Genomic DNA, 25,910 nt, shown 5'->3' with positions numbered 1-25,910 from the left:
GGGCCCATCCCAGCTGACTCCGGGCGAGAGGCGGGTACACCCTCAACTGGTCGCCAGCCAATCACAGGGCGCATAGAAACAAACAACCATTCACACCTACGGACAATTTAGAGTCTTCAATCAACCTAGCACACGTTTTTGGGATGTGGGAGGAAACCAGAGAGAGAACCCAAAAAAAAAAAAAGCCGGACGGGGAGAACATGCAAACTCCATAGGGAGACCGGATTTGAACGCACAACCTCAGAACTGTGAGGCGGACGTGGCCACCGTGTCGCCCTACTTGAACAGTTAAAAAAAATAAAATGTACCGGCATTACCAGACAACTAGCAACCCTTTATTGCTCAGTGACTGTTTTTTTTTTTTGTGCCAATGTGTTTTCTGTCAATTGACTGTCTGTTGTCGTACTCGAGTGGCTCCAACTATCGAGACAAATTGCTTGGTTTTTTTTGGACATACTTGGCAAATAAAGAGGATTCTGATTCAAGCAAAAAAACAAAACTCAACCAACATTGTAGTTCAAGTAGAAAATGCAATTTCTGTAGGAGTTGTGAATGTTGCATTGCTTTAGGAATTAATTGAAATGTAGGGGGGGGGGGGGGAAATGAGGGAATCTTAAAAGTGTGGCATGATTGAATAGAATTGTTTTTTTTTTAACTATCCTAATCTTGAATATAATCAATGAAGTGAGCATGCATGAAAGTTACAATTGCACATTAGGGAGTGTCAGTTTAATTCCAATAAAATTTCGCAGGCTCGTTAACATTACTCTTCTCTGTGGTGTGTTGAATTGACGTTTTTTTTTGCGCCAGTTTCGTGCCACTTTAACGGCAAATAAAATGATCCAACCGCTTGAGTGAGATCTTTTCTCAAGCGTACAACCAAGAAGGAACAGAAGCAAGTTAGTTTTGCAAATCCAAACCTTTAATTGTGGTAAAATCACAATGGATGCACAATAGTTTTTTTTTTTTTTTTTTTTTTCCTTTAGTGCTCCTTATCGTGCACAACTGCTAAACTAATACATAAAGCAAATACTAACTAGCAGGCTGGTGGCGCCGTGTGTCCACGCTGAACTGTCTGGCCAGTCAGTCATGGGGCAACATCAGGCTTCACACACTGGGAGTACAACAGAGATTTCCTCGCAATCAATCACCTTACTGAATAAAACCCAAAAGTGTTTGCTGTCGCCATATCACCTCAGTTGGCTCTCTGTAGGGTATTTTCTTCCTCCCCAGGTTGCCATTTGTAAACAACTTAAAGGGCCATCAACTCACATTTACAAAGTTGGGAATAGAAAAGGCTGCATATCTTTGACGTGCCACCGATGGGGAATGTGCATTCTAGACCACAAAGGCAGAAGAGCTACGACAGTGAAACGGAAAACGAGATCGAATGGTATCACCGTACATCGTTCGCCCATTTCCTGACTGGCCGGACGCTCGGCAGTGAGCGCTTGAGCACGCTGTGCCTGAAAATATGCAGATCACAAGAACATAGCAATAGAAGCACACTTACTTCTGTGTTACAGACTTTGAACATCCCCACTTGATAGACAATCACACGACAGGTATTAACAGGAAGGAAAAGTGTCAAAACAAATGAACGACGACAACAAAACTGACTTGGCGCGAATCTGGACATGTTTGTACTGCATGTTTGTTTTTTCTTTTTCTTTTTTCTTACAAAATGGTTTTTGATTCTTACAATTTAATCCAAACCTTGGCATATTTGGTGGAATTCTTTCAAATTTAAATTTTTTGGGGGCCAATTGAAAATGGCTGCTAATGGTGTGTTATTATCATCGTCGTCATCACGATTGGCATCGGAACCTGTTGTACAAACAGGTTGGTGGATCTGATACTGAGTCCAATGAGACTTTCAAGGTAATCGGTTTCTCTCCGCGCGTCACATCTGCGAGCGCTGATGCCGTTCGAGCTAATGGTTCGGCAAGAGTGTGCCGTCCCAGCTCGTCACGCGACGGACTCAGAGAGAGCCTATTACGCCGTTATTAAAAAGCTCACACTACCCCAGAAAAATAGAAATTTTCACTCGTACCAATGACATCCAACATTCATGTGCCAGTGTTTTTGTTCACTGTCTTTTGGTCAAGTCACTTTTTTAAACATTTGCACTAGGCTTATAAAAATAAATATTTCTCAAAAACGTTTGATAAATTACACAAACTACCGAAAGTAGACAAGAACTTTGGGTGCAAACAGCTGGATCTTGCCGTGGTTCTGAACTAAAACACAAACCAGTCCCCACAAACAGAGATTCACATCAGGAACATCCTTTTACACACACGCACGCACGCACGCACACACACGCATCACTACTGAGAAGTCTTTTCTTTTGGCAACTCTAAACACTCGCTCATATGCACCTCTTCAGAGGCGTTGGAGTACCCGGGCTACAGAAGACATTTGAAGTACTTTTTGTCAAAACTAAAGTAGGATTTTCAGTCTTTCTACAAACAGAAGGCCTGGAGGCCGCAGCAAAGGGAGAGCATAGCACCATTAAATTGTTCCCCAACACCACACTTCTTCGTCTTAAAAGTCTGAATTCTCTGCCGTGGCGGTGCAATCGATACAACCGACTCCAAGCTAAGACATTACAAAGTGTAACCAATATCACTTTTATCCGGACAATCCGTCTTGAATTTAAGGCATCGCAAGGTAAATGATTTGCTATGGAGGCTATGTGTGACGTACCGCGCTTCGCCACCAGATGGCAACGACAGACCCAGAAAACGCAGAAAAACCCACAGCTACGCTAGAAACTGTGCAATTAGTGCTTTAAGCTAAATGCTAACATCAGCGGGCTAACCTGCTGCAAATAAACAACATCGGGTTGCAGGTTTAGACATTTACGAGCAGCTAAAGTGATAGGGAAGGTATAAACAAGTGCCTGTGTGAGAACAACACTCGCTTGAGTCTGGAAGGAAGAATTTCAAGGCACCGAGCATGTCAGCGTTCGCGAGCGTACGAAGCGCACGCAAATCACAAAAAGATCCCTGGTGAATGAGACATGTTGAGATGTCATCAAAACCCAGGGGGAGGGGGAAAGCGCCACGGAAGAAATGAGAATTAAGTCCTCAACCGATTGTCATTTGCAACTCTACCGTCTGCTCGGTGTCGAGTGCGCGTTCACTCCCATGACAGCGAGCGACCCGGTGCGCAACAATTCTGGTCAAAATGTTTCTCTGCCATTTTGCCTGCAACCTCCTGCAGCTCAACCACAAGGACTGAAATCCCCAAAACTGGCTGTATGTGAACACATCTCTAGAAAGCTCACAATAGGGAGAACCAGCTTCCATGGGATACATGATGATGTGCACGAGCTCTCTTCACTACACCGAAACAAAAATGCTGCTTTGGGGGGACTTTTTCTACAATGAATGTGACCTCCAAACAAACTACTCAACTGAATACTACCTCCCACTGAAACGCAGTTAAAAAACAACAACAAACGGAACCGAAAAAAAGGGGGTACCCTCCCCTCCCCTCCCCCACCAGCATAACTAAAAACCTGGCTGGAGAACTCTTAACACTTGTTTTTGCATGTCTAAATTGCTTGACCAAAAAAAAACAACAACACTTGCATATGTCCTACTGTCTTAGCCCACAGCTTGGCTGTTTTCATCAAAGCCAGTGAGCAAGTTTGAGGAAATCTATTGAATGGAATCTAAATGTCCACTGAACTCGGCTCTCGAGACAATGTCGAGTCCAGCATTGCGACCGAGCATAATTTCAACTATGTACACGTTATCTACATGTTAATGTGTTTAAGATCTCCATGTAAATAAAATCCATTTGCACCCTGCTTTTTGACTTGACACTAGGAATGAAAGGTGGCGTTCCTCGACGAGACACGGCCTGGTTCCGCAGCAGGGCCACGCGCAAAACGGGGCAAGTCCCCGATTTGTGGCTTTCGGTCGTCTAGCGCGGCTACTCGCCAGGTGGGGCAAAATGTGAGTGTGGCCCATCATCCTCATCCTCCTCATCAAAGTGTGGTTTGGAGAAACAGACTGGGCGGGCCGATGTCAAACCTTCAAAAGTAAGCAAACTATTTCTCGTGTTTGCCTCAGTCCTCTAGCTGCCTCCCAGCGGCTGCCCTGCTGGGAGACACTCGGGCCCGACGTATGCATTCATCCCTGACCGCGATTTATCCAAAAACACTCAAAGCAATACTGGAATGATTTTTTTCTTGTAAGAGAAAACTCTTCATGTGACTCTCCAGGATAGAGTGAGCAGGGAATTTTGGATCTCGGAGTCTTTCGAGTTGCGTTTCCCCTTGAAAGACGCTTTTGGCCAAGAAGGGCTTCAAAGTTTGCGGCTGTAGGCGGAGTCAGGTTCCCAGGAGCGTACGGACGCCAAGAGTTGGCACGACAGACGTGCGCTGACAAATGGAACTTCACAAAACAGCAGCAGCAAGGTCACCAATCGATCGGGGAGAAGAAAAAGAAAATGTACATCTTAAAAGTTTGATGCGTTGAAGTTTGACCGCTGCACTGCTTAGTGGCGCAGTTACTGACCTGCCAACTTTTGGCGACTGCGCCAGGAACTTCTTGACTTCCAGCTCAAAGCAGAGCCACAAGATTGACATCCGATTTCTCAAAGCAGAAAGCCTACTGCAGGAGGGTTGAACTTGATGCTTTTAGGAACCGGATCAGAGAACGAGGAATCACCTTGTAGTTTCCTCATGGCGGTTTTACCAAGTTTAGTTTTGTTTTGCCAAGGTTTGATTTAGTTCAAGTCTAGCTTGTTTCCTTCCAAAGAGAAATCAAGATAACAAACCTATACATGACATTAAATGTGTGTTTTTCACAGAACAGAAATAAGAAAAGCCAATGCTTGAATTCTTGAAGGCACAGTACAGAAACAAATGATTTTACTTTGTTGTTATTTTTTTTCCAAGTAAAGCACAAGTCCTACGATTCCATTTCAAGTGATGAGCAACAATGCTTGCTAGCGTTCCAATTTCCATCCCAGAACTTCCTGGGTCTCCTCACAAATCTAAGACATCTGCACTTCAATTAAAAGAAAGGGTTTAAAAAATAAGAGCAATATTTGTGGCCTCTCTTCCAGATGGAGGCCTCCGCCAGTTCCCATTTCCGAATTTGTTTCATGTCTCAGTTGTGTACGTTTTACTTGTATGGCGGACATGCATTCAACACAAAGATGACGCGTGGATCGGGAGCAGCTCGCAGGAAGTCTGTGTGACTGAGTGAGGGCAGAACAAAACAGAGCTAAAACTCAAATATTAAAAGTGACAAAGAAAACATCCTACAGGGGGAATGTTGCCAAATAACCGAACGGAAGAATACTTTTACCATGTTGTCTGTTGTGAGCTTTTAGCATGAAATAAATGTAGATTACATTGTCCAGGTAGGTTGTGGGGGTGCTGAATAATGAGTATATTTGTAGAGCATGCACACAGGTTCTAAATGTCAACTAGGGCGGCAGATGTGGTGAAGACGGCAGAGTTGAGAAAGGAAGAAAGACAAAATGTGTGAGAGAATTCATGGTCTAGTTGCCCCACCAGTCAACTTGAGAGTGCGAGTAGTTGCCTCCGTAGCCGTCGCTCGTGTAGAAGGTTCCGAAGCCGCCTGCGGGAAAGACGGACAGAAGAAACGTTGACCGAGCCGTTCCTAAACCTTCTTTTGGCCAAAACTACTTTGCAGACGTTAGAGGTGTCACTACAGGACAGGTTATTCAAACAAATCAACAAAACTTGAAAAATGGAACTTATTTACTTTACTGATTTATTTGAAAAGTAACTAAGTTAGATGACAAGTTACTTTATTATTGGTAACATTCAGCAGATGCTGAAAACACCGCCCAAACATAAAAATGCCAACCGGTTTTGCCGTTACTTTACTGGAAGTGTATTTTTTTTACAGTAATGTTTATGAATAAAGTCTTTATTAAAAATAAAGATGGCCTTTTTTGACTGAACATAAATACTTGTTTTACATTTTGAAAAGGATGATAATCTCTGGATTTTACGTAACATAAATAGGCTACTTGTTTTTATTTTTAAAAAGCATTTCTAGACTTGGCGGCACAGTGAACGACTGGTTAGCACATCCGCCTGACAGTTGTGAGGTTGCGGGTTCAAATCCCGGCCCCGCCTGTGTGGAGTTTGCATGTTCTCCCCGTGCCTGCGTGGCTTTTCTCCAGGTACTCCGGTTTCCTCCCACATCGCCAAAACATGCAGGGTAGGTTCATCGAAGACTCTAAATTGCCCCTAGGTGTGAATGTGAGTGCCAGTGGTTGTTTGTTTACATGCGCCCTGCGATTGGCTGGCGACTACTTCAGGGAGAACCCCGCCTCTCGCCCGAAGATAGCTGGGATAGACGCTAGCGCGCTTGCGTGAGGATAAAGCGGAACAGAAAATGGATGGATGGACGGATTTCTACACTTCACTTAGCATAAATATAAAAGCAGCTGTAATGCAGCAATGCTTCTTCAAATTTGACGTCGAGTTTTTGAAGAGAGTTCACACTTTGTGGACAGCACAGTGAACGGTTTCATTTCCCGCTGGCTGCTTGGTAAACGGGCTTTCACTCGTATAGCGCTTTCCTACCTAAGGTACTCAAAGCGCTTTTTGTACAGTCTCCTCATTCGCCTCCTGATGCTGATGATGATCATCATAATCATCATCAACAGCATCTGGGCGTTCGGTATCTTGCTCAAAGACCCTCGGTCATGGTTACAGGGGCCGAGGATCGAACCCACAGCCTTCTGATTGAGAGACGAGTTCAGGTGGTAGAGTATGTCCACGTGGGTTTTCCACATGATGAAAACGTGACTAGGCGCATTGATGACGGCAGAGCGAAGTTTATACAGTCGCGTCGGCGAGTTGACAGCATCCCAGAATGCATCACGGCTCAGCTTGTAACTAGGTCCGCTTTATGACGTGTTCCATAATGTACGGTTGTTCGTTGTGGGCCTTTCATTAGGATTACTCGTCACCAGGTCATATTACACAGCAAGGCGTTACCAAGTGGCGTCACTGCAGCAAAAGATTAGCGTCAGTGCTCTGCTTGATATGTTTCTTTTCAAAAAGCTGATTTTCTCCACTTTCTGGGAGAAACTGCTGTATTTCCTTCAACCCTACCTATTCATTACTGCTGCTGACTAAAGAATGCTCAGGGGGTTGACCTCTGTGAAAACGGCGTTCAACAACTAAAATCACAGCCGCACCTCCTGCAAAGCCGCGGGCTCCTCCGTGTCCCGCTTGGTTCCGAACGCCACGCCCTCCAAAGCCTCCGGCGTTGACTCCGGCGGCCGTCTGACGATAGTCACGTGCTCCAAAACCACCAGCAAACCTGCCAAGCGAATGGATTTGTTTGGACTGCATGCAACGTCTCCACGGAATCTTAAACTGTGTGCTTAGTTTGCTAAGTTTGTGGACCTCTTGGAGCGTCCGCGGTTGCTGCTCTTATGCTGGTGCTCATAGGCCAGGCTCTCCAGCCAGGAAGGAACTTCCTGTTTGGCTTCAACCAGGATGTCCAACAGGTCTTTAGTGATGTTCCCGTTCCTGTCGTTGAAGAACGATGTGGCCAGTCCTGAAGGAAAATAGGTTTTATTTGTATTGTTGAGAGCGTGGCCATAAAAACAAACAAACAAAAAATATTGTACCGGCATTACCACATTACTGGTAACCTTTTATTGCTCAGTGACTGTGTTTTTATGTTTCAAAAGTATTCTGTTGTCGCACTAGAGCGGCTCCAGCTACCGGAGACAAATTCCTCGTGTGCTTTTGACATACTTGGCAAATAAAGAGGTTTCTGATTCTGATGAAAGCATTAGCACTCACTATTATCCAGTATTTACCACTCAGTTACACAAGCAGCTAGTCTTACCCAGATTTCCCACTCGTCCTGTGCGTCCAATACGGTGAACGTACTCCTCAATGTCACTGGGCAGGTCAAAGTTAATAACGTGTTTCACATTGGAGATGTCAAGTCCACGAGCCGCAACCTGAGCCGTGGGGACAGGAGCTTTTAAAAAATGCGCACATGGCCGTGCTGTGAAGCATTTTGCAACATTTGAATTTGACCGACAGCTGTGGCCACCAGGATGGGGCATTTTCCAGATCGGAACTGGTTCAGAGCCTCCTCTCTGTCCCTCTGGGAGCGGTCGCCGTGGATGCTGGTGCAGGCGTAACCTTCCCGGTACAGGAAGTCCTCCAAGGCGTCGGCGCCTTTTTTGGTCTCCACAAAAACCAGAGTCAGCGAGTCCTTGCCTAAAGAGAAGAGCGCACCTAAAATTGACTGGCGCAAGTGAGCAATAAAACAGGCGAGAATCAAGTTACAACAAGCTTTGCTCAAATATTACAGCTGCTTATATTGGTGATGACAAAAGAAAAACATGCACTGCAGGACATATGGAACACACAAAAATAATTGTAATAATATTAATAACTGTGACCACTGATTAAAAACATGTCGCACAGATGGTTTTTGTAATAAAAACTGGGGGCATGTTGGACTTGACCTCCGACTCATGCCAGGACGCACAGAACCGATGAGATACCACACTAAGATGAGTATCGCAGGCAAGTACAAACTAAAGAAAGAAAGAAAGAAAGGTTGTGGATGCGAGATTCTCTGGTGAAGAGCTTACCAGGCTTCTCCATGTTCTCTCCAGCATTGTCCTGCACTTCGCTGGGGATGACTTGGGATAAAACCACACCAAACCATCAACACCAACCACTACACTTGCCCTCTCACCCGTCCACCGACCACCTTGAGAATCTAACATTGTTGCGTGCGCCTGCATTCGTGTGGAACGTCGCCACAGGGACAGAAAACCGATCGTGCGTTCTGACTATCTCACCCGTGGCACTGAGCAGGTCCAGGAGAAAAGACCTCTTGTCGCTCTCTTCCACCCAAACCACCTTCTGAGTGATGTTCTCGGAGGTGGAGCCCACTCGTCCCACTGCCAGGAAGATATAGTCGTCCAGGAAATCCCTGGCCAGAATCTGCAGGGGAGACAAAACGAGGGCTTTCGCTCCGGTTCGAGATCGGTTCAAGCCCAATAAGAGCGCAGGGCGGTTGCTCGGGAAAGGGGATCAACGGACACACCTGGATTTCTTTGGGAAAGGTGGCGCTGAACATCATGGTCTGCCGGCTTCCTTTGGGAGGCATGGTGTCCTGTTCCACGATGCGCCGTATCTGCGGCTCGAAGCCCATGTCCAGCATCCGATCCGCTTCATCCAGGACAAGGTACCTACGGCCAAAAGTGGACATTTGAAACTCAGGGTCACAGATACCCCCACTCAACAAGCTCTAATTATTACTCAGCAACTTATTGTCAGCTGTTATGCCTAGTACTGTGTGACAACATTCTTTCAATTTGATATCTAGCCACCGATCGTGGTTGACTTGTGTGACTTTGTGCAGGCAGCGCGGAGAAATGCAGCTGCGAATGAGTGCCACTCGCCATGTGACGGGGCAGGCGACCTCTGGAGGGTCGAGGCTGGCTTTTGCCCAAAGTCGGCAAAGATAGGCTCCATTTTAGAACCTTTTGAGAAACGTTGTGATCATTTTGTGGCGTATGAATCATATTTAGAGTGACAGGGACAAATTTGTCAAATTCTTTACAAAGAAAATATGGCAATTTTAACATTTGAATGATGCATATATAGCCACGTTTTAAAGATCATGAATTTAACTGCAGAATTTATATATATTTTTTAACTTTTTATGGATCTGGAGAAATTAAATTGGTTTTTGGCATGAGAAGTTTGAAACAAAAAGGGTCTTGTGTGGCTGACTAAAAATTGTTGGGGAGAGTGGAAGTTGGCATGTGTTCGTGTTCATGCTGCAGCAGCTCAATGGAAATTTGTCTTCTTGAAGGAAATGGACAGCAATCTTCTCAGTCATGCTCCATATGCGACAAAAAATTAAGTTTTGTGGCAAATTCCTATCGTGCAGAACCCGCAGCTGCGGTGGGCTGAGAACGAGAACAGGTTTTCCCATTTTCCCAAGTTGTGCAAATGTAACCTATAGGCCTGTCACGATCATTTTTAAGAAGATATATTTTCCCAAAACTATTACGATAAAACGATGTTTTTTAAATCATGAAAACTATGACTGGTTAGTCCGCCGAAGGCAACCCATTCACCTGTCAATCAAATATGTTGACATTGTCGTCAAGGGGGGTTATGCCACGCACTTCCGATTTTAAGGACCGATCCCGCCCCCCCCTCTTCCGGTCCCTTGAGCTCTACGCCAAATGACTGGATTATTTACAAACCATTAAAGGCACACCAAGAATTTTGCAGAACGAGTAGAGTCGTATTATTAAAGCAAATTCATCCACGTCAATACCTGCGTTCGCTATGGACCGATCGTCTAATGCGTAGCTAGCATAGCTATTCATGTTAGCTCACGAGAGACCACTCATTCTTTGGTCAAAAGTAGTTGTAAGAGACAACGCAATCGTTGACAGTTTAGTAACGTCTTTAAGCAAACTACAACCCCAATTCCAATGAAGTTGGGACATTGTGTTAAACATAAATAAAAACAGAATACAAGGATTTGCAACTCATGTTCAACCTATATTTAATTGAACAAACTACAAAGACAAAATATTTAATGTTCAAACTGATAAACCTTATTGTTTTTAGCAAATAATCATGAACTTTGAATTTTATGGCTGCAACACGTTCCAAAAAAGCTGGGACAGGGTCATGTTTACCACTGTGTTACATCACCTTTTCTTTTACCAACATTCAATAAACGTTTGGGAACTAAGGACACTAATTGTTGAGGCTTTGTAGGTGGAATTCTTTCCCATTCTTGCTCAATGTACAGCTTCAGCTGTTCAATAGTCCGGGGTCTCCGTTGTTGTATTTTACGCTTCATAATGCGCCACACATTTTCAATAGGAGACAGGCAGGCCAGTCTAGTACCCGCACTCTTTTACTACGAAGCCACGCTGTTGTAAATGTGGTTTGGCGTTGTCTTGCTGAAATAACCAGGGGCGTCCATGAAAAAGACGTTGCTTGGATGGCAGCATATGTTTCCCCAAAACCTGTACGTACCTTTCAGCATGAATGGTGCCTTCACGGATGTGTAAGTTACCCATGCTATTGGCACTAACACAGCCCCATACCATCACAAATGCTGGCTTTTGAACTTTGCGTCCATAACGGTCCGGATGGTTCTTTTGCTCTTTGGCCCGGAGGACACGATGTCCACAATTTCAAAAAACAATTTGAAAAGCGGACTCGTCGGACCACAGAACACTTTTCTACTTTGCATCGGTCCATCTTAGATGAACTTGGGCCCAGAGAAGCCGGCGGCGTTTCTGGGTGTTGTTGATAAATGGCTTTTTCTTTGCATAGTAGAGTTTCAAGTTGCACTTACGGATGTAGCGCCGAACTGTATTTACTGATATTGGTTTTCTGAAGTGTTCCTGAGCCCATGTGGTGATATCCTTTACACTTTGATGTCAGTTTTTGATGCAGTGCCGCCTGAGGGATCGAAGGTCACGGGCATTCAATGTTGGTTTTCGGCCTTGCCGCTTACATGCACTGATTTCTCCAGATTCTCTGAACCTTTTGATGATATTATGGACCGTAGACGATGATATCCCTAAATTCCTTGCAATTGTACGTTGAGGAACGTTGTCCTTAAACTGTTGGACTATTTTCTCACACACTTGTTCACAAAGAGGTGAACCTCGCCCCATCTTTGCTTGTGAATGACTGAGCAATTCAGGGAAGCTCCTTTTCTTCTCAGTCTTTTTTGCCACCTGTCCCAGCTTTTTTGGAACGTGCTGCAGCCATAAAATTCTAAGTGAATGATTATTTGCTGAAAACAATCAAGTTTATCAGTTTGAACATTATTCTTGTCTTTGTAGTGTATTCAATTAAATGTAGGTTGAACATGATTTGCAAATCATTGTATTCTGTTTTTATTGTTTAACACAACGTCCCAATTTTACTGGAATTGGGGTTGTACATCAACACCGCATTGTCTTGTTTTTTTCTCCTTTCGTGGTGATTTCAAGTAGAAAGCCGTTTTTTATTCTGGGAGGCCGGCCACTTGATTAGGGACAGCGAGCAAGTTGTCGCCGTGCTTTTGCACACTAAACATTCTGAACTGGTAACCGTATTTAAAAGTGAGGAACATAAAATAAAACGCAGACTGATCATTTGGGGTAAGCCAGCAACCACACAAGAGTCATCGTTTTATTGAACTCGCCCTGAGAACGTAGCGATCGTATAATTGGGTGATCGTATGTGCCCATCGCCTTTAAAACAGTATGTCGACCCCGAAAAGCACGGAGATGCAGAGTTGAAAGGAGTTATGTCCCACTTACGTGACTTCTTTGTGACCGACTGGCTCCAAGTCGGCCTTTGATCATCCACAAGCTCCAACAAGCAATGTGTCGCCATATGTTTCGTTGGCGTAACGTTTCCACGATGGGAAAAGTTCTCGTCGCTCTTCATTTTGCCCGGCCTATACTCCGCTCAGCGGTGCCGCGTGCTGTGCGGCTGCCGTTCACAGGGGCTAATACTATAGAACAGTGGATTTCAAACTGGGGCGGGCCCGGCGTTATGACAGGAGGGGCACGGGGCTACCATGAACACTTTTCATTATTAGGTTACACCCAGCAGATGGAGCTAATTTTACTACCGAGCCTCTTAAAAACACCACCAAATTTAATTAGATTTGAGCGTCTTTTTTTTTTTTTTTTTTTTTAGGTTTTTGTTTATTCTCGGTGGCTCGCCAGTGTAATTTTTCAACTGTAAAAGTGACCGCTGCAGTGATTATTGGAGTTATGTTTGTTCATGTTTTTGTTGATTCCCAAGGAATAATGTTTGCAAGCTAAGCGTATGCCTATTTATTGACAAACTGTGGGTGGGGGCTGAAAATAATTTTAACCCCAAAAGGGGGGCGCTGCTAAAAACATTTGGGAACCACTGCTAGAGAAGCCTCAAACAAAGGCACACATCAGCAGTGCTTTTTGTTGGCTGAAACTCGAACCGTTTTATTTGACTTTGGGAGCATGCCGTTGCATTGACTGGCAGATAACGTTTACAAAAATCTAACCCTGATGCCGTGGCGACTGTGGACCCCCGGTGGCAGAAATATTTTGCCCGAAGTCCAGCCGTGAGCTTGCTAGCGGCTAATGACACAGCCGTCCAAAAGTGTCAGCGCACCAAAACAATAATTTATCGAGTCCAGAACAACTATTGTGTCGCTTTTATTTATGGAGCGATAACTCGATATAGTAATTACTTTGACAGGCCGCGTTACCTGGCTGTCCCGGCGGCAACTAAACCGAGCGAGAGGGATTTTTCCTCTCTCTGGCTGGAGATACTCTCATGCAACAGCCTTCAGCCAGCCCACTTCCACACTCTTGTGTTCCAATGTGTATCTTCTGTGTGAATTTGGTGTATGCGCTGTCCATTTTGAGTGAATAAAGATTTTTGCCAAGCATGTCCTAATGTTTTTTTCCTGAAAAAATATCAACAGCATCATCAGCGACAACAAGAGTTAGTGTGGACTTTGAAAACCTGTCATCGTGCAAGCCCAACAAACTTAGATGAAAAGGTGAAAAAAAAAACCTCCGCTACTGTCCAGATCTTACTTGCAGTAGTCTAGCCCAATCTTGCCCCTCTCCATCATGTCCACCAGTCTTCCGGGCGTGGCCACCAGGAGGTGACAGCCTCTCTCCAGCTCTCGGATCTGCTGGCCGATGTCTGCTCCTCCGTACACGACACAGGGACGCACTCTGGACCGGTAGGAAAACTAGAAAAGGAGAGACAAAAATAAGGAAAATCATGAATATTCTCTTAATCTTCTTTTCCATTATGCAAACCTACCTTCCTGGCTTCATCATATATCTGCAGTGCCAGCTCTCGAGTAGGGGCCAGGACCAAAGAAATGGGGTACTGCTTACGACGGCCATATTTTCCATTCTCCTATAATAAGCGGAATAATCACCATATTTTAACTCAATAAGCAGCAGCGTATAGCTGGAAAAAAATTCAAAAACAAAAAATGATGGCATACATGATTCTTGTAAGAGGCAACAGTTTACACCATTAGCTCATGAGTGGTTGTCACATTTGGATCCAATGTAATCCAAACTAACACCAATACACTCTACACCAAAAGTCTTGGAACCATTTCCTTTATTTTTGCTGTAAACTGAAAACATGACCAGGTGAAATGTAAGCTCTATAGGGTTTAAGTCTGGAGATTGACATGGCCAGTCCAAAACCTTCCACATTTTCCCCCTTGATGACCTCCGTCGTTGTTTGGGCAGTATATTTGAATGCCGAGCTTGCTGCATGATGGAGAAACTCACAACTTGATTGCATCTTTCTTTCACTTGGCAGACAAAATGTTTCTGCAAAACTCAGAATTCATTTTGCTGCTACAATAATGTCATTCATCAATAAAACTTGATGAGCCCAACCCAGAGGCAGCCACGACATCATCTCCGCCGAGCTTCACATACAGACTTATATGTTTGGGATCATGTGAACATTCTTGCTTTCTTGAAGCTTTTGGCCAAGGTTTATCTTTGTCTCAGCAGTCTCCCATAACATTTATTTGGTGTGTGTGTGATATATATATATATATATATATTTTTTTTTTTTAATAGTGGAGTCTTAGCCTCTCCACCCAGTCATCTCTACTTTTGTTGGTGAAGTCATCTGCAAGCAGCAGGCCTCAAGAAGTTGTTGCTTATGTTACCAACAGTTGTTTTAGGGGCTTTTCCATTCTCAAAATGTTTGTCGTCATCTGCTGTGGTTTTCTTTGCTCCACCCGTTCAACTTCTGTTAACTTTGGCATGCCAATGTTTGATCAATGGCTCTGACTGATTCTGGTCCTCAGGGTGCATGGGAGTTCGCCCAACCAGTCTACATGTGTTTTGTGGACTTGGAGAAGGTGTTCGACCAAACTCCCTGATACGGGAGCCAAGGCTGCCCTTTGTCATAGATTCTGTTCATAACATTTATGGACACAATTTCTAGACGCAGCCGAGGCATAGAGGTGATCCGGCTTGGTGGCCTCATCGCTGCTTTTTGCAGATGATGTGATTCTGTTGTCTATCAAATCATGATCTCCAACTCTCACTGGAGCGGTTCACAGCAGAGTGCGAAGCGGCTGGTATGAAAATCAACACCTCCAAATCGGAGACAATGGTCCTCAGTCGGAAAAGGGTGGAGTGCCCTCCCCTCCGGGTCGGGGATGAAATCCTGCCCCAAGTGGAGAAGTTCAAGTATCTTGGGGACTTGTTCACGAGTGAGGGAAGAATGGAACGGGAAATCGACAGGCGGATCGGTGCAGCTTCTACAGTGATGCAGACTTTGTATCGGTCCGTTGTGGTGAAGAAGGAGCTAAGCCGAAAGGCCAAGCTCTCTATTTACCGGTCCATCTACGTTCCTACCCTCACCTATGGTCACGAGCTGTGGGTCATGACCGAAAGAACAAGATCTCGGATATACGCGGCCGAAATGAGTTTCCTCCGCAGGGTGTCCGGGCTCTCCCTTAGAGATAGGGTGAGAAGCTCGGTCATCCGGCAGGATCTCAGAGTAGAGTAGCTGCTCCTCCACATCGAGAGGAGCCAGATGAGGTGGCTGAGGCATCTGATTCAGATGCCTCCTGGACGCCTCCCCGGTGAGGTGTTCCGGGCACGTCCCACCGGGAGGAGACCCGGGGACGACCCAGGACACGCTGGAGAGACTATGTCTCTCAGCAGGCCTGGGAATGCCCGGGATCCCCTCGGAAGAGCTAGTTGTAGTGGCTGGGGAGAGGGAAGACTGGGCCAGCTAAAGCTACTGCCCCCGCGACCCAACCTCGGTTAAGCGGAAGAAAATGGATGGATGGATGGATGGGTCCATTTCAACAAAAGGTGCTAGCTTCTAAGTTGTGTGTCAGATCCATCTGCAACTACCTCGAAATAAAAGATGAAATGCTGATCTCGTGTCATGCACATCGTTAGATGTCAAACCCAAATGTCTTCAGTAAAAATAAAGGAATTGGTCTTCTTTTAAAAAGGGGTGGAAGTGAAAATAAATTCCACACCTGCCCAGAGGCTTTAGCCGCATTAACGGCATCTCCTGGTCCCTCTGTGTAGATTTGGCTGAGAATTGGCAGCAGGAATGCAGCAGTCTTGCCAGAACCTATGCAAAAACACAGCAAAATAAGCAGCTTCAGTCTGATTATGTGTAGAAGACATAGAAATCACATGCGCTATAGCCTACCTGTTTGTGCGCAGGCCATGAGGTCTCGCTTGGACTTGACAATTGGAATGGCATATTTCTGGACAGGGGTCGGGCGTGTGTAGCGGCTCAGCGCAATGTTGCCCATGATAATTTCACCCATGTCTATGTCTTGGAACTACACAGCGGACAACCTTGGATTTACTTGCAGACAAAATATCAGGTAAAAAAAACAACAACAGATACATTCCACTCTGACTTACACTCTCGATGTGATGAGGGCAGTTCTGTCCAGTCGCCTCGACAGGAATGTCATCGTATTTCTCGAAATTAATTCCAGTGTTGCTGGCGGAGAACAACTCTCTAGAGGGCACAATAAGGACCAGTTGATCACTATTTGTGGATTATTGTCCTAGCAATAGGGATGGGTACCGAAATCGGTACAGAACTGATTTGGTCGGCACTACAGAGTACCGATTCACGTGATTCACTGTGTTTCGGTGTCTTCGCGTGCCCTTGTGACTGTCCGGGCGGCGGGAGTGGAAGAGTTGGTCAATTTCCAAGGCGCACTAGAACGCATCAGTGCCGCACCAGAGTGTAATGACGTCACTCAAAACAAACAAGCGGGGATCAAACATGCTAAACAAGTACTGTGGAAAAGGTCCTGCTCGAAAAGACGTAACATCTCTGCCACCGAGTAACGAAGCGGCGGAGTTGCACTCGTGAGTGTCAGATACAGCGCAATCCATAGACGGCCAGTCGGTGCGTCGGAGACGGCAATCCGTGGGCGTGGGTGAGGTGGAAGGGTGGCGGCAGACGGGCCCGAGCGGGACTGCTGCGTGGGGCACACCAGAAAGGCTGACCAGCGCACAGAGAGGAGGTGAGTCTCGCTGACGAAGCTAGCTTCTGGCTAACGAGTGGCAAGGCAGTAAGCAGCATGAAGCTAAAGGCCGTTGAAGTACCATTTTGGGGTCGCCGAGTCTAACAAATTAGTTTAAAGTCCTGCATTCATATGAAACAATGTTTAGTAAACCAATGAAAGTCGGTACAAAATGGCGAAAAAACACAGCGCAGGTGCAGCAGCATGCCAACAGTCCTTACAAGGTTATGTTGTACTGCATTACGCATGCGCGTAATGAAAAGCTTGGCTTTTTAACTTGCATTAGTTATCATAAACCACTGCAATACAATTACTATTCATCTTCGTTCATTCATTGCAAAGACGTTTGTGTAGTTTGTGCTACATTATTGTTTGTATCATTTATACTTTATTATTTGTGTTATACCTTATTTTTACACCATTCCTCTTTTGCTCATTTGTTTTAAAATATTAGTCAAAGTTTATATACTGAAAAATAAATGTTAAATATAACATTTTTTTGATTTTTTATTTAAACATTAACATTCATTACCACAAACGTCCCGAAAGTTGGTACTGTTGCGTACCGTACTGCTGTCAGAGTTTGGTTCGCGTTGCCGACAGTAAGTCGGATTCGTTTCCAGTGAGGGTTGGACTCCGCCAAGGTTGCCCTTTGTCACCGATTCGGTTCATAACTTTTATGGACAGAATCTCTAGGCGCAGCAGAGGCGTAGAGGGGGTCCGGTTTGGTGGCCTCAGTATTGCATCTCTGCTTTTTGCAGACGATGTGGTTCTGTTGGCTTCATCAAGCCGTGATCTCCAACTCTCACTGGAGCGGTTTGCAGCAGAGTTGGGATGAAAGTCAGCACCTCCAAATCTGAGACAATGGTCCTCAGTTGGAAAAGGGTTGAGTGCCCTCTCCGGATCGGGGATGAGATCCTGCCCCAAGTGGAGGAGTTCAAGTATCTTGGGGTCTTGGGGGCTCAGAGTACAGCTGCTACTCCTCCGCATTGAGAGGAGCCACATGAGGTGGATCAGGCATCTGATTAGGATGCCTCCTGGACACCTCCGTGGTGAGGTGTTCCGGGCTCATCCCACCGGGAGGAGACCCAGGACATGCTGGAGAGACCAAGTCTACCGGCTGGCCTGGGAATGCCTCGGGATCCCCCTGGAAGAGCTGGTTGAAGTGACTGGGGAGAGGGAAGTCTGAGCTTCCCTATTAAAGCTACTGCTCCCGCGACCAGACCTCGGCTCAGCAGAAGAAAATGGATGGATGGACGGATTGGTTCAAATGTGAAAAGTACCCCTATATCACTACCAAGCACATTTAACACTCTCGTGACTGAGCCGTCTCCACAGACTTAGGCACAGCTGCAAACTGTAATGAGAGCCAATGAAAGAGTTGTTTAAAAAAAATGTGCCTTTAAAAAGCTGGTTGCACTCACGACACTGTGACAAACTTCGCAGAATTAAAATTATGCAGCTGTTGTCTTGGATATCATGAGACTGTATACGGGTGAGCGTAAAAACAAGCCCATCGTGCAAAGCCGGCAATCGGCGTGACTTACTGCTCGAGTCGTTCGTTGAGCGGCGTCGGTTTGGACCAGTCTCCGTCGCTGCTGGCCTCCTCCACCCAGCGGCTGTTCCCACCTCCGCCGCCACTGTAGCCACCGTGGTCAAACCTTAGCAGAAACAGAAAAACATCACAACGTGATATATATCTAAGGTTTTCAAAATGTGTGCGGTGTTGTTTTGTATTCATCCCCCTGTACTCCGATACCCCTCTATACAATCCAGTGCAATCAATTGCCTTCTGAAGTCACCTAATTAGTATGAAAGTCTCTGTGGTTTGTTAGAAAACACGAGTGAACAACAGCATCATAAAGACCAAGGAACTCACCAGACAAGTCAGGGATAAAGTTGTGGAGATGTTGAAAGTGGGATTAGGTTCTAAAAAATTAGCCCAAGCACAAGAACAGCTCAAGGAGCACCGTTCAATACATCACCCAAAAATGGGAAAAGTTAGGCACAACTGCAAGCCAAGAGGCGCATGGTCACTCTGGAGGAGCTGCAGGAATCCCCAGCTCAGGTGGGAAACACTGTCCACAGGACAACGAAGTTGTGGCACTCCACAAATCTGGCCTTTTTGGTAGAGCGTCAAGAAGAAAGACATGTTGAAAGAAAGTGCCGTTTGCCGTGTAGGGGACACCGCAAAGATGGGGAAGATGGTGCTTTGGTCAGATGAGACCAAAGTGGAACTTTTTGGCCTAAATGCAAAGCGCTAACACTGCTCGTCACTCTGATCACACCGTGATCCCCACTGTGGCACACGGCGACAAGATGCTGTGGGGATGCTGCGCTTCAGCAGAGACCGCAGGGAAGCTGCTGAGTTGATGGGGGAGATGGATGCAGCTAAATACAGTTTGGCAATTCTGGAAGAAAACCTGTTGGAGGCGGCAAAAGACTAGAGACTGGGAAGGAGATTCATCTTCCAGCAAGACAACGACCCTAAACATGAAGCTCGAGGTACAATGGAATGTCTAACACATGAATAGTCTTTGATCTGAACATTCCATTGAGCAACTTTGTTTTGGTCGATCACACAAACTTGCAGTGAAAAAAACCTAAGTTGCTGCTCAAGGGGTTTGAATACTTTAAGGCACTGTATTTATTTGTCGCGTTCAATAAACAGCTGAAAGTGCAATGACTGTGGCTCTCCTTGCCCACATGAGAGGGTATTAAAGGGGCTTAATTGCTCGATTTTGTTTTCCACTTACACTCGAACGGCGGCATATCGTCCAATTTTGGATTGTAACACAAAGCAAAAAAACTAAATTAACTGGCCAAGTCAAGATTCCGGTACACTTGGCTAAAATGTTATTTAGTGACTTTCATGAAGCTTGCGTGTAAATTGAGAGGTGAGAACTTTACTGTCATCTCACCGTCCACGATTTGCGTTGCTTCGGTCATTGAAGAAAGCAGATTTTCCTCTGTTGTTTCCAAAGCTGCTGTAGGCGTCCTTGGCAGTGTTCCACCCGCCAGCATCTGACAAGGTCACAGAACACAAGAAGCAAAGGGCATAAACACTTCCTCAACCGAGCAGCTCGACGCAGCCAAACGGGATCGCCACCTTTGTTTTCGTACAAGCCGAAGCCCATCGGCGGAGCGGTGTTGATGGGATTGAAGGATCCGCCTCTGTTGCCACGATAGCCGCCTGCGCCCACACCCCCTCGGCCTCGCTCCATGCGAGGCGGTCCTCGGTTATAAGCGTTCCCGCCAGTCATGCGGTTGTCATGGTAGCCATTGACAAAGTTGCCGCGGCCCCCGTCCCAACCGACTGGAGAGAGAGAAGAATAACTGAAAAACTGATGGCAAGAAGGACGAACGTCTTAAAAGTGTCGAGGCAAGGCAACTTACAGGCGGCGGCGGGTGCGATGGTGTAGCCGGCCCTGGCAGCGAACACATTTCCTCCTAAAACAAGAAGACAGCATTTCACCAATGGTTTCATTTGGTCTGAATGCAACTTCGTAAAAGGTGAACTGTGGTCAATTTGTAGAGCTCGTAGTGAACTAATGGGGCAAGTTAGCTTTACAAAACGTAGCATTCTGAGTCACGTGGGCCTCTAGGATCCAGAAAAAAGTATTTTGTTGGAAGAAGCACTAAATAGATGCTCCTCACCATTTTTAGGACCATCTTTGTTCCGTAAATGTGGAGGAATGTATCTTCCTGCAGACACGAGAGAGACATCAGCCTCATTCTAATAATCAGTAAATAGGGCAGGTACATACAATCAACACCTAAAAACATCCTGGAGGCAACAATTGTGGTGGCGATCTACAATATCACAGTGCCCCTCTATGGCCCCATGCAGCTGCCTCAATGTCTCCAAGGCATCGCTGCTTGCTTTATGAGCAGGGTTTGTGATGGATTACCAACTGCTCTTACAGATAAAACATGTAGGAAGTGCTTACTGTTGGTGCCACCACCTTGTCCGTCTCCCACATTCAAGTCTAGGACAGCGAGCTGGGGATGAAAGCACATCAACAGTCAAGATTTACTCAAACTAATCATCACGTTGTCAATAGTATCCGTTAGGCCCGCTTCACAAAGACAATTGGGCTGTTTTTGTCCCGATTTTGCCCCTTCCTGACCAAAGGCGACAAATGCCAAACTATCTTATGTCTAATCAGGTTATCCTGTGCTCCGATCTGTGTCAAAAGTGGCTTTCTCCCGATTTAACGGATCGGAAAAGAGTCGGGGCTGACCCAAGTATTTTCCAAAGCACGTCCTTGGGGGCGTCATTGCCATTTAACAACGGCAACCTTTGGGAAACATCACCGCAAACACTGAAGTGTTTCTTCTTCTTCGGTTTTGTTAGATCACGTAGATTTATGCTTTGGAGGACTTGTTCAGCGGTCGCCGGCGGAACAAAATCTTTGCGCCTGTGGTGTTCTGTGTTGATATTATCGGAGCACACCACACACAATACAACCAAGGCTGATAAATGCCTGGATTTTTTTTATCTTCATGTGCGGGTTCTGTAGCGGATTTAAAAAAAAAATAAATAAATACAAATCTATTCAAGACGAACCAAAGTTATTTACGTGGGTTGTTCCTAAATACATTAAATATGTTTGAAGGCAAGTGCTGAAAATGTGAAAAAAAACAGAACAATTTAGTACTGAATTGTTGAGATATAGCTTCAAACTCTTTCACGTACATTTTTCGAGCGGGGATAAAACAAGCGGGGAACTGAGGCAAGCAGGGAACAGCATGAGCCCCTTGCCAGCCCGGCAGCAGTTAGAGTAGCAGGGAGAGGTCCGGCGCAACGGTGTTAGGGTCATCATATCATATATATGCCGGTGAATGCTGTAATATTGTCTGTCTAAAAGTGTTGCTCCACCATTTGCGTTCAATTGTCTGTTGCTTAAAGGGGTTTAACTAGTAAGAGGACAATTTTTTTTTAAATAATCTAATTAATCTCGACTAATCGCCTTTTTCATCATATAAACAATATTGGTCCTAAAACGCAACATGGTTTAATTGAAATAGATTTTAGTGGACGACTGAATCAAATAATTGACACAGACAGGAATATCGTTAACTCTGGGGAAAAATGCATTCAATTGCATTTCAATACAAAACAAAGGAAAAACTAATGGAAAATATCCCACGTCAATATTAAACAGACCTAAAGTTAAAGTGCCATTTTAACCATTTTTACCAGAGCCATTTTTTGACTTGAAATGGTTTCTGCATGGCGGTAAAAAGTTGGATCACATGTTGAAGGGTTGAAGTGCTTCGGTGCGATGAAAACTCAAAACCGCGCTCATCATCGGGTAGTTTTTTGTTTTGTTTTTTTAAATCTAATTTGCCTCCATCAGTCCTAGCAACGCTATTTCATTCAATTCCTCCATTCCAGTAGCAGAGCTCTCACGTGTGCGTCAGTGTAAACGGTGTACCAGGAAATTGTGCAATGAAAAATGTTCCGCATTTTTTGGAACTCAAAATATGATTAAACTGTGTTGTTTTTTTTTACTAATTAATTTCATTGTAATTAATCAATCATGATTAATCCATTCAAGTCCCACTTGTAGTTAAAACACCAATGCCATTCATTAGCCTGTCAATGGCATTTTTCATTGTTAGCAATAAACTGAGCTGAATTTCTTAAGGCAAAGCTGTGGTTGTTTCAAATACAAATTGTGTAATTCTCTTTTTGTTTAGTTTGAAAGTAAACGGCTTGAAGCGTATTTTAAGAATGGTTCCTTGTTGTTGAGTTGTTCACTGCCACCATACGCTGCTAATATCCCAAATTTCTGCTCACAGGTCAAAGCACAGAAAATAAAAATATACAAATCAGCTAAACGACTGCTTGTATTTTCAAAAACTTGTGTTATGCGTACAAAGTACTGCCGTATATAGTTATACCTGAATAGCATCCAGTGCATGACAAAGTGAAATTGAATTACCTACAACCACCGTGCTGCACCATCAGGTGTGCCGTGGCCCAAATATTATTATTCATTTGTAGTATACCTTTGTTTATCTGTCTGTGCCAACTTCCAGATGTCATCATGATTTTAAGTTTGTAGGCTGTATACTTTTTGGGCCATTTTTGCTGGGAGATTTTCTCTGACAGTGTAAATACTGCATGTGCTTCGGCTCAGTAATGGTTGGGGAACCACTCACTCAAAATGATACACAAGGAAATCACATTGCATAGCAAATTAAAGCTGCAGAAACCTGCCTCTATGAAATGGAAGAAAATAAAAAAATAAATAAATAAAACCAGTGGCGGCTCAAGACGGTTTTTTTGGCACAGTACTGAACTGTGCCATTTACCATCCATTAAATCCTTCAACACATTTTGCTGCATTGCAAGGGAACGCAAATGCATCGGTGAATGAAACGTTCTCAGCTCCTCTGCGGCCCATTCAAAGCATTTGGCGAAATATTCGAAATCTGATTTGGCCGCTTAAGCAGGCACACTCGGATGGCTTTTCCGACGCCGCCAGTGACGCAGAAGAATTGAACCTTTTCACCAAAACAACAATCGTGCGTTGGAAGTGACAGCAAGCGTGTCGCGCTGTCAAATGCAGCATTCTGAGCGTGCTTTAGCGCACCTCCATTTGTTTGATTTTTTTTTTGTCGAGCTGCAAGACAAACGCAGTGAAGATAAGTGGCTGGGTGCGTTTCATTTGCTCACCGGACAGCGCCGACGGAGGCCGCTGATATTTGTCAAATCCCTTTTCTGCATCAAGCAACATTTTGTCAGCGCTGTCACGCTTCACGAAACGACATATTTGGAAAGACATATTTGTGGGAATGATAAATATGACAGTTACGTCAAGAATGTTGCGGGGAATACTAATAACAGGAAGACCGCTCGGCACATTTTGTCCGGCGAGTATGCGACCGAAGCGCACCCAATGCTAGCACGATAGCATCTCGCTAGCGCTCGTTAGCCGGTAAGCTAACACCATTTAATACTTTTTTTCCCCCCCGCATGACGCCACAAGCGACGTGAAACGAGCTGCTTACCTGTTGTTCTAGACCGTGGACATTCTCGACGGACACATGACTCATCACTATGGAATATGGAGGAAAAATGTTGACGTTGAGAAAAAAAAGCTCTTTGTTTGCCGGGGGTTCGATGCTCGTTTGTCGCGTGCCTCGCCGCGACAAAAGAGAGATCGGGCAGCTTTTAAAGGTTACAATAGTCGACACTTTGCACAACGCACCTTGAAGATGCTTACAAAAATTCCACTACTTTGGTCACCAAGGTGCTACTTGATGCAAACCCAGCTGATGGCGATTTGTTCTACAGCTGGGAATGAAGATGTGTTAAGAAAGCACGCGTGAACAAAACTGAAAAAAAAAAAAAACATCCGGTGATGCTGGAAAAATAAAGGTCAAATGAAAGTCTAGGAGAACGTGCAGGAACCGTGAAGTCGAGCACGAAATAATGAAGAATAATTGCTCACGTTTCAAATGTGTTTATGTGATCGGGAGCGTATCTATAATTATGTTGAATGAATGGATAATTAGCCGGATGTGTGTCGGTCTACACCGGACGCTTCGTCGATGGCTTGATGTATCGCGCACGAAAATGGTCAAGTTCGCCACCGAACGACTGTTGACCATTTCATCTGAAGGCCACTTTGCTCTCCACTAGTCAAGGATTTCCGCTTACAAAGTAACATCAAATAAAAGACAGAAAGGCCATGTTGTCTTTATCATAAACAAAGCAGACAATTGGTTGATGAGAGCAAAGAAAGCAATTTTCAAACACCAACATAGAAGACAATGTACTGTTTCATGCTATTAATTATTCAAATTTGCCTGTATTTCTCCTGAAATGTACTGATATTGTTGGGTTTTTTTTGTTTTTTTTGGGGGGGGGGGAATAAAGGATTATTACATTTTCAAATAAGTGATCCACGGGAGAATAATTAATGATTATTATCAAGATTATGTAGCTTGCACTCAGCTTCTGACAACAGTAAATTATGGAGGCACAAAAGACGAGAGATGTCTGTAATTTTCATCACAGGAACACTTCAACTGTAAGAGACAGAATGTAAAAAAAAATAAAATAAAAAATGTAAATCCCAGAAATCACATGGTATGACTTTTCAACAATGTATTTGTATGTTCTCGTAGAAAATACAGTAAATATTGCCCTAAGAGGCCACGGCGATGCAGTCACTGGCTTTTTCCTGACTGTGACATGAAATCACACTGTACTTTTCCTCTTTTAGGTCAGTTAGCATTACCGAAATTATCTCTATTTGCTAAATGCCAGAATGGGAGGATTTTAATCGATAATAATAATAATAATAATAAGACAACGACAATACAGGCATGGCCAAAAGCATTGGCACGTTTTTAGCCATGAATGTAATTGATTTTTTTCCCCCGTCCAATTTAGATTATGTTAATATATTATTATTTTGATTGTTACTAATTTAATTTCTGGTTGTTCTTTTAAGTAATATTTAAAGTTGATTTTTGTTAATTTGGGGGGGGGGGGGGAGTTTTTTTTTTTTTTTTTTTTTTTTTTTAACTAACACAACAATTTTGTCCAAAACGAAGACACCAGATAAGGCTATATTCAAAACAAACATCTGTACAACAATACATCTCCTTTACCCTTAATCAGCAGCTACCCTCACACATTTTCTTTTTTGAAGCAACTCCACTCTAGTATTTAACAGTACATGTTTGAATATAACAATGTCACTGTCACATAATGTTATATTACATATGCTGCAGAGTTGTGCGGAACTTCACTGCATCGGGCATTTTGTTTTAAAAGACTTTGTTTTATTTAAATCAGAGCATTAG

At 44.5% G+C, this 25,910-nt stretch overlaps 1 protein-coding gene across 4 annotated transcripts; it reads right to left on the bottom strand.

Annotated features, from left to right (window-relative positions):
- Positions 1–900: 900 nt before the first annotated feature.
- Positions 901–24,856, bottom strand: LOC133477504 (ATP-dependent RNA helicase DDX3X-like). 4 transcript variants are annotated; one of them, XM_061772322.1, is made up of 21 exons: positions 24,105–24,856; positions 21,032–21,083; positions 20,739–20,786; positions 20,478–20,531; positions 20,191–20,397; positions 20,003–20,105; positions 18,629–18,742; positions 16,465–16,564; positions 16,244–16,379; positions 16,065–16,162; positions 13,850–13,948; positions 13,615–13,775; positions 9,093–9,237; positions 8,845–8,989; positions 8,632–8,682; positions 8,070–8,251; positions 7,869–7,986; positions 7,418–7,571; positions 7,207–7,331; positions 5,540–5,606; positions 901–5,220 (listed from the first exon to the last, which is right to left on the bottom strand). In XM_061772322.1, the coding sequence occupies exons 1-21, from the start codon at positions 24,147–24,149 to the stop codon at positions 5,145–5,147; spliced, it is 2,280 nt and encodes a 759-aa protein (XP_061628306.1). In that variant the 5' UTR covers positions 24,150–24,856; the 3' UTR covers positions 901–5,144. The 4 variants fall into 4 exon arrangements, with proteins under 4 accessions (XP_061628306.1, XP_061628313.1, XP_061628324.1 ...); XM_061772329.1 differs by lacking the exon at positions 20,739–20,786 and having other exon boundaries at positions 24,105–24,850; XM_061772340.1 differs by lacking the exon at positions 8,632–8,682 and having other exon boundaries at positions 24,105–24,845.
- Positions 24,857–25,910: the final 1,054 nt, after the last annotated feature.

This window comes from Phyllopteryx taeniolatus, chromosome 1, assembly GCF_024500385.1.
Source record: "Phyllopteryx taeniolatus isolate TA_2022b chromosome 1, UOR_Ptae_1.2, whole genome shotgun sequence".
Taxonomy (NCBI): domain Eukaryota; kingdom Metazoa; phylum Chordata; class Actinopteri; order Syngnathiformes; family Syngnathidae; genus Phyllopteryx; species Phyllopteryx taeniolatus.
This window is presented reverse-complemented; position numbering and strand designations above follow the sequence as displayed.